Raw genomic sequence first — 8,677 nt, 5'->3', positions numbered from 1 at the left:
ATGCCCCGTGGCGCCCGTCTGTGGGCAGTGCTGCTGTGCACGTGGCTGCACACCCGCCTTCCTGCGGGGTGTCTGCCCAGCAGCGAGTGAGGCCCTCACAGGTTCAACACCCGAGATAAAGCGGCTCCACCCCACCCTGTGGCGGCGTCTGTTCCTGCTCTCCTGGGTTCTGGTGGCGGGCTTCCCGCCCCCCCACCCCCGCAATTTGTCTCTTCAAGGATAAAGGAGTGAGCACAACTTCAGTATTCGTGGCCGTTTGAAATCCTCTTCTGTCCACTTTTCTCTTGGGTTATCTGTCTGTCTTTCTTGACCAACTTGAGACGCTCTGTTGATATTGTGGATGCCTGACCCGTATTGGCTTCCACCGTAACTGGGTGGCTCCAAACAACAGATGTTCATTCTTTCACACCTCTGGAGGCAAGAAGTGGGACATCAAGATGTTGCAAGGGCCGAGCTCCCTCTGAGGCTCCAGGGGAGGCTCCTTCCTGCCTCTTCCAGCTTCGGTGGCCCCAGGAGTCCCTTGGCTTGCGGCCACCTCCCTCTAGTATCCACCTCCATCTTCACGTGGCTTCCTTCCTGTGTGTGTCTGTGTCCAAATTTCTCCCTTCTTATAAGGACCCCAGTCATTGGATCAGGGTCCACCCTAATCCAGTATGAGCTCAACTTGATTAGACCTGCAGAGACCCTATTTCCAAATAAGATCACGTTCACAGGTGCCCAGGTTAGGGCTTGGGCTCTTCTTGTTGTTGAACCCACAACAAGTCCTTTCTCATTTGCAGGTTGCAAATATTTTCTCCCAGTCTTGGTTTCTGTTTCCATTCTTTGAACACTATGTTTTGATGGGCAGAAGCTCTTAATTTTCTTAATTGAACTGTAGTTAATTTACAGTGTTGTGTTTGTTTCAGGTGTACAGCAGAGTGATTCAGTTCTGCATATACAGCTATTCTTTTTTGGATTCTTTTCCATTATAGGTTATTACAAGATATTGATTATAGATCCCTGTGGTATACAGTAGGTTCTTGTTGTTTACCTATTTTATATATAGTAGTGTGTATATGTTAATCCCAAACTCCTAATTTATCTCCCCCTACCCCTGCTATCCCCTTTGGTAACCATACATTTGTTATAAGAAGCTGTTAATTTTAATGTAGTTCTTTTATCAATATTTTCTTTTGTGGTTAGTGCTTATTTGTGATACTGAAAAACTCTTTCCCTCCCTGAGACCAGGAAAATATTCTCCTGTATTATCTCCATGACGCTTTTCCATCTTGGCTTATCCACCTGGAGTGGATTTTTGTGTGGGGTGTGAGGTGGGGATTGGGTCCACTGTTTGCCACGTGGACATTGGGTGGCCATCCCCATGCTTTGCAGTGACATCTCCGTGGTCCATGTGTGTAGGGTGTGTCACATGGGTCTTTGTACACCACGCAGTGATACCACACAGCTATGTGACAAGCTAGACGCCTGGCAGACAAGTGCCCCCCTCAGTCTTTTCCAAGATGTTATGAGTGTCCTTGTCCCTCTGCCTTCCATATAAAATTACAAAGCTTGTCAAATTCACACAAAAGGGACTTCCTTGGTGGCGCAGTGGTTGGGAATCTGCCTGCCAATTCAGGGGACACGGGTTCGAGCCCTGGTCCAGGAAGATCGCACATGCCGCGGAGCAACTAAGCCCATGTGCCGCAGCTACTGAGCCCATGTGCCACAACTACTGAAGCCCGCGTGCCTAGAGCCTGTACTCCACAACAAGAGAAGCCACCGCAACGGGAAGCCCATGCACTGCAATGCGAGTAGCCCCCGCTCGCCTCAACTAGAGAAAGCCCGCGTGCAGCAACAAAGACCCAATGCAGCCAAAAATAAACAAAATAAAATAAATAAATGTATTTTAAAAATACATAACTATTGATATATTTTTTAAAAATTCACACAAAAAAATTCACCTTGGAATTTTGATTGGGATTTATTGATTCTATAGCTACACTTTGAGGGGAAATGACGTTTTTAAACATGGAAACTTCCAAAATCCATGACCATATCTTTCCCCATTTATTTAATGAATTTAGGAGTTATTTGGTCTCAGTCAATAATGTCTTTTTTAAAAAAATATTTATTTATTTAGGTTGCACAGGGTCTTAGTTGTGGCATGCAGGCTTCTTAGTTGTGGCAGGCAAGCGGGATCTAGTTCCCTAACCAGGGACCGAACCTGGGCCCCCTGCATTAGGAGCGTGGAGTCTTACCCACGGGACCACCAGGGAAATCCCAGTCAATAATGTGCTGACAGAGGTTTCTTCTGTTTTTCCACAGGGAGGGCCTTCTAATCTCTTGTTAGACCTGCTCCTGAGCATTCGATATTTCTGATACTGTTTAAATGGAATCTTTCAACAAATTATGTTTTAATTTTTTGTCACTGATACATATAAACAGAATTGATTTCTGAATACCTTAAACCCATCAACTCTGCTGAACTCACTTTCCAATCCGTATAATTTATATGTAGATTCTTTTAGATTTTCTACACACAAAAGATGCTTTCTCTGTGAATAATGAGTCTTACCTAATCTCATCCAGGCTTTGTACCTCTTATTTCTTTTTCCTGCCATATGGCTTGGCTAGGACCTCTATAAATCACCATCATTTATAGAACTGATAATAAAGGGCCTTGTATCTCCTTCCCAATTTTTTTTTTTTTTTTTTTTTTTTTTGGCTGCGCCGCACATTTTGTGGGATCTTAGTTCCCAGACCAGGGATTGAACTGGGCCCTCGACAGTGAAAGCGTGAAGTCCTAACCACTGGACCACCAGGGAATTCCAATAGATTTTTATAAATAGTAAACAAATGTTGAATCTTACAGATACTTTTTCAGCTACTATTGAAATTGATCAGATCATTTTTCTTCTTTATTCTGTTCATATGGTGAAAATAATGATTGCTTTTCAGATGTGAAATTTCCAGAATACACCCAGCCTTTTAATATCTTGCTGGATTCCACATGCTTGCATTTTATCTGGGGCCTTGGCACTGGTGTTGGTGGGTAGCATGGCCTGCGAGGTCTTCTGTCTCATTGTCTTTGCCGAGTTCTGAGATAGAGGTTGTGCTGGCTTCACAAGCTGGGCTGTGCTCCCTTGTTCTTTCCTCTGGATGAGTTTTGTATGAAATTTGCATTATTTCCTCCTTAAGTGATTGGTAGAATCCAAGGGTGATGCTGCCTGGGCCTGGAGTTCTTTGTTGGAAGATTTTAACAACAGATTTACTTTCTTAGTGGACATGGGACCAGTTCTTTCTCCTTTTGATTGACTGAATATATTTTGTGTTTCTGTTTTTTTCAGTTTCAAGTCATTTGCTGTGTTCCTTTTCTCTTATCGGTCAGCCTAGAAGTGAAACCATCTTGACCTCCCCCAGGAAGCTTTGTGCTTCTCCAAGCCATACAGGTCCCTCCCCCCTCCTCCCTGCCGCCCACTCCTGTTCTTGTCAGGGCGTTCCGGCTCCCCAGATGGTCCAGTCCATGTACACCATTACTGCCCTGCTCTGTGCAGTTAGCTCTTGGATTCATTCACCAGCATCCTCTTTCTGTAGCTCTTTGTTACTTCCTGCATCTCCAGTAGGGTTGCCAGATAAAACATAGGACACCCAGTTAAATTTGAATTTCAGATAGACAATACTTTTTAGTATAAGTATGTCCCTGTATTGCATATTACATGGATATATCATAAAAAGCAAAAGCATCCATTGCTTATCTGAAATTCAGATTTAACCTGGTGTACTGTACTTTTTATTTGCTAAGTCTGGCCACCCTACTCTCCAGGCTTCTATCTGGGATTGTTTTCTGTTGGTTGCTGCCCTTAGAACATCTCCTGGAGCAGGTGGGCCAGTGGAAGACTCTGCCAGGCAGTCACCAGTCAGAGGCACTATCGCCTGCACGGCTGTGGGGGCCAAAGGGAGTCCAGTGGGCAGGAAGGGACTAGAATCCTGTGGCTGGACTCACCCGGTTTGTCCTGGGGAGGTTGGCCTGGCCGCCCACGGCCCGACCCACCTCTGGCCAGCCTGGGGCCCTCTCACTCCACAGCCAGCTGGTGTGGACATCTGTTAGGTGGCCAGTGACCCTGTGTCTGCCTCTGGACAGGACGAGGACTGCCATCCACCATGGTGAAGCTGAACTGCAGCTTCTCGGGGAAGACAGGCTCCGGGGACGGGGCTACCATGGACAGCGTCCCTCTGATCAGCCCCCTGGATGTCAGCCAGCTACAGCCTGCGTTCTCAGACCAGGTGAGGGGCCTGGGCCAGCGTGGAGGCCTGTCTCATCCTGCCCTGGAAACACATGGGCGTTAGCAAGGTGGCTTTAGGTGTGGCCTCCTCTAAGGGGCAGCTGAGCAAGCGGAGGAAGGGCCAGGCTGAGCCTGCTGTGTGACCCAGTCGGTTCCCCCGCCACCCAGAACTGCCCTTTCCTCATCTGCACACAAGGGTAAACTGGCCACGGGTGGTGGTGAGGATTCACATGCTCTCACAGACAGTGCCCAGCTTGCCTGCCGTCCAGCAGGGGCTCAGCAGCAAAAACTACCCCCCTTCCTCTGCTGGGCGTGCTCTTTCTTGGATTGCGGCCTGAGATGAGGTCCTTGGGCAAGGGGTGGGTGGAGGGGGAGCACGCAGAAGGAAACTTTAAGAAGCAGAGCTCAGCTCAGGCACGGCCCTGCCTGACCCCACCGGAGCTCTGCAGAGTGAATGGCACGCAGAGTTGTCCCAGCCTGAGGCCCCTGTCAGTCAGCCATTGACGGGCAGGGGGCACTTCCCAGCATTGCTCCCATGAGTCGAGGGCAGTTCTCCAGCGATCTGTGTGGGCTTCGACCATGCCTGCTGCCGTTCTGGACCTGGTTCCCAAAGGGAAGCCTCAGTGGTGGGCTTCCTGGAGGAGGGGACCAAGCTGTGGTGCCATCGAAGAGGAAGCTTCTGGCAGGGACAGCTAGCGTCCTCAGAGCCGAAGGCAGCCAGCAGACATAGGGGCTCTTTCCATCACCTGGCCAGGCCCTGGGCTGCCACGGCCCTGGCCGACTTCCAGTGTCCCCTTCCCTTGGTGTCAGCTTGTAGCCACTAGAGCCCTGCCACTAGCACCCACACCACTGCGGGCAGCGGCCCCTGCCCCCTTTCCCTCCGAGCCCTCCTAGTTCAGGGTCCTCCTGCATCACGTCTTCCCACAGGTTGTCATTAAGACACAGACGGAATACCAGCTGTCCTCCGGGGACCAGCCAACAAAGTTCTCCGACCTGGAGGCCCAGAAGCTGGGCGGCGGCCACCCGGAGGATGCACGTGGCAGGGTAACCCAACCCTCCCCGCCAAGTCCATGGGGAGTCAGGGCAGGGGAGGTGGAGAGGCAGCTGCAAGCTACGGGAACCCAGGCTCTGGGCTGGGTGGGCTGGGGGCCCTTGGTCAGCGTCCTGCTCTCAGTAGAGCTGGACAGGGAATCACCCCATCAGAGGCAGGGGTCAGGCCTGGGCAGCACCAGGCTCCTGCCAGCCTCCCTGCTGCTGCCCTAACGTGGGGTGGGAGCAGCCGCCGCGCTCAGAGGAGCTCCTGGCAGGAGACGCAGCGCCTGCTTGTGCCCCGCACCCTTTCCCGGGTGGGTCGTCTGCCTCTTCCTCGGTGACTCGCGGGTTTCCCGTATACGATGGAGACTCACTTTTCCTGCTGTGTCTCTGGCAAATGTGTTTTCCCTTCCTTCTCTAGGTCTTCAGCTTACCACTGGTGGCTTTTTTTTTTTTTTATAACTTTTAGTGTACCATTTCTAAAGCCTTTCATTTCCCAGTAGTAACTCTGCCCCTTTTTCCTTTCCCCACCCTTTCTGAGAGGCCGGTGAGCCCTGGGCTGTGTGCGCAAAGGGCGCCGGGCCTGAGGTTCGCGGCCCGGGCCCTGCGCAGCCTCACCACCCCACCTCTCCTCTCCGCACCTGCCCACCCCCCAGATGCCCACAGGGCGGATGATCGCCTTCACCATGGCGCTCATGGGCTGCCTCCTGATCATGTACAAGGCCATTTGGTATGACCAGTTCAGCTGCCCCGACGGCTTCCTGCTTCGGGTAAGGCCGGTGGACTGGGCACCAGGGCTGGGAAGGGCAGTCGCGCCCTGCAGGCAGAGCGCCAGGGAGGGTCCCGGGGGGTGTCCTGTGGAAGGACGGGGTGCCTCCCCTCCTCTCCCCCAAGCTACCCCCAGGAGGGTTGGTCTGGGGTGTTCCCAGCTCTATGGGAACGTGACCTGCAAAGGCCCTCAAGCCCCGTCACCTTCCAGGTATATTCAAGTCCTATCTTCAGAAAAATTAAAAGAAAAGGTGTTTTAGCGAGAGGTTTTCTCTTCCTGTAATTTAAAAAGAAAAGCGTAAGGAAGGAGGTCCAGGTGGAGGGAAGTCTCCCTCACTTGCATGTGGCGTGTTTCTATGTCACAGGATGTTAACGTTTTCTGTATGCTTGGAAAGTGTTTCCCCCTCCTTGTTTCTTTTCTCTCAGCTTTGCTTTTGGTGACTTTTACCATTTTCAGTGTATTTTTTCAAGACTCTAAGTTTTCAGTAGATAAATCCTCCCCCTTTCCCTGAGAGGGAAGCGCTCCCCCCACAGAGGCCACAAGCCCTCACTGTACTTCCAGGGGTGCACCGGGCTGCTAACGTCCCTCACTCACTGGGATTCCCTCGGGGAACCGCGGGGTGGGGGCGGGCCGCGGGGCACGCGCCGAGCCCCCTCCCCTTCACTCAGGAGGAGGCCACGGCCACCGGCCACAGGTGCGTTCCGAGAAAGGCTGGCTCTCTGGGGGAGCCTCCAGTTCTGAATTGGAGGCCAACCCTTGATGGCTTGAAATTACGGCAGAAATCAGTGTATTTAGGGGCACTGTCTACAGTATGACCGAACTGCTCAAAAGTAGAAGGGACGGGAAGGCCCAGAGGTGACCGCCGCCGCGGGTGGCCCACGGACGCGGCTCCCACATCGCGGCTGATGCCACTGAGAAAAAACGCACCCCGCTTTGCACACCCGAGCCAGGGGCGCGGCCGCCACACACCCCCCGCCCCGCTCCTGACCGGCCCCCTTCCGCAGCACAAGATCTGCACCCCGCTGACCCTGGAGATGTACTACACCGAGCTGGACCCCGAGCACCACCGCAGCCTTCTGGCGGCCATCGGGGCCTACCCAGTGGGCCGCAAGCACGGCACGGAGACCCCGTGGTTGTCCGCGAGCTACCACGCCTTCAAGGAGGCGCCCAAGGCGCACAAGGCGCCTGCCCGCGCGGCCATGGCGGCGGTCACCGAGCCCTCGAGGAAGCCCTCGGGGAAGCCCTCGGGGAAGCCCTCCGGGGAGGCCTCGGCGCCGGGAGAGAAGGAGGCGGCTCAGAAGGTGGAGGGGAGCGCGCCGCCCCCAGCCCCCCAGTGATGGCCTCTGGCCTCCGGGTCGCAGCCCTTCCGGGTAGGTGGGACCCTCCTCCCTATCCGCCCCACCACCCCGGGGAGGGGCGGGGCGCCGGCCCGCTCTGCCGGAGCCTTACTCAGGGGTGCTGTCCGCCCTGGCGACCCCTGTGACCGCGTGACGGCCTCGGGCAGGGAGCAGGGACGAGGGCGTGGGCAGGGCAGGATGGGGGATGGGGGCGTGGGCAAGGCGCGGGGTCGCGGGGCTGAGTGTGGGCGGGGCGGGGTCAGTGTGGGCGGGGCCCGGTGAACCGGAGGCGGGAGGGCGGAGCTCAGCCTCCGTTCTTCGCACGCAGGTGGGCGGTGTGGTCGTGCGCCCGGCCCAGCTTGCCCCGCCTCACGCCTCCTCCCCTGTGTCTTCGCAGCGCCCCATGCCGGCACCTGTGACCGCCCTCGCCCGACGCTCCCCGCTCTGTGGTCGCCGTGGTCGCGCCCCTGCTCCCAGGCCCCCTCGCTGACGCCCCCCGCCCCGTGAGCCTCTAGCTCTGTCGCTTTTCTCTGAGTAAAGATTCACCTCCACCTGGATCTCGCGCTTCTCCTGAGCATCCTCGGGTCTCCGGCCTTTTTGCTGACCCCCCAACCCCATTCGGGCGAGGGCCCGAATCCTGTCCCCCGTTGCCCAGCTTTTCTCAAGCTTTAAAGCTCAATTTAAAAGCATTTATTAACCTAGTAACCTTTGTATATGTCTTCACTTATTCTTTAATTAATACGCCATTAATTTATACATTTAATACATTTAATCTCTCTAAACTTTTAAAGACATTTCCCAGAAGTGACAGACTTCACTAATTAGGTTCCCTATGGGTCTCATACCCCAGGAGCCCTCCGAGCGTCCAACAGCGCGGACCCCACCCGCCCGACACCGCGAGGTCGGAGTCAGATCTTAAACTGAACTTCTCTCACCTCCTGGAACTAAAACCCAGGATTGCTGAGGTGAAATTTAAGCCATTTCAAATTAAAATGAGTTGCCTGTGCTACATCCTCTTAAGACTCTCCCGGGTTTTCAGTAGCAAACAACAGGAACTGATGCCGCGCGCACCACTTCTGGGCGAACCTAAGCCAAGAGGGGCAGCAAAGAGCAGGGCTCCACCCTCCCCGCGCCGCCTGCGGGGTCCCGCGTCCCACCTGGCCGCACCAGGACAGGCTCCTGGGATGGACCCGGCCCAAGAGGGCCGTGGGTTCTGGCCAGTGTCAGGTTGTGGGCTGGGGCTCGGCGCTGGGGGGCCTGCCCGGCTCCCGGCAGTA

The 8,677-nt window shown here is 54.3% G+C and overlaps 1 protein-coding gene across 1 annotated transcript; it reads left to right on the top strand.

The window, feature by feature from the left end:
• CALY (calcyon neuron specific vesicular protein) lies at positions 1-7,946 on the top strand. The gene is given in 7 exon segments (XM_055081320.1): positions 1-17; positions 19-101; positions 4,121-4,263; positions 5,190-5,306; positions 5,951-6,064; positions 7,068-7,433; positions 7,798-7,946. Coding segments are annotated over 6 exon segments (807 nt in total). The 3' UTR covers positions 7,401-7,433; positions 7,798-7,946.
• Positions 7,947-8,677: the final 731 nt, after the last annotated feature.

This window comes from Physeter macrocephalus, chromosome 20, assembly GCF_002837175.3.
Source record: "Physeter macrocephalus isolate SW-GA chromosome 20, ASM283717v5, whole genome shotgun sequence".
Taxonomy (NCBI): Eukaryota; Metazoa; Chordata; class Mammalia; order Artiodactyla; family Physeteridae; genus Physeter; species Physeter macrocephalus.
This window is presented reverse-complemented; position numbering and strand designations above follow the sequence as displayed.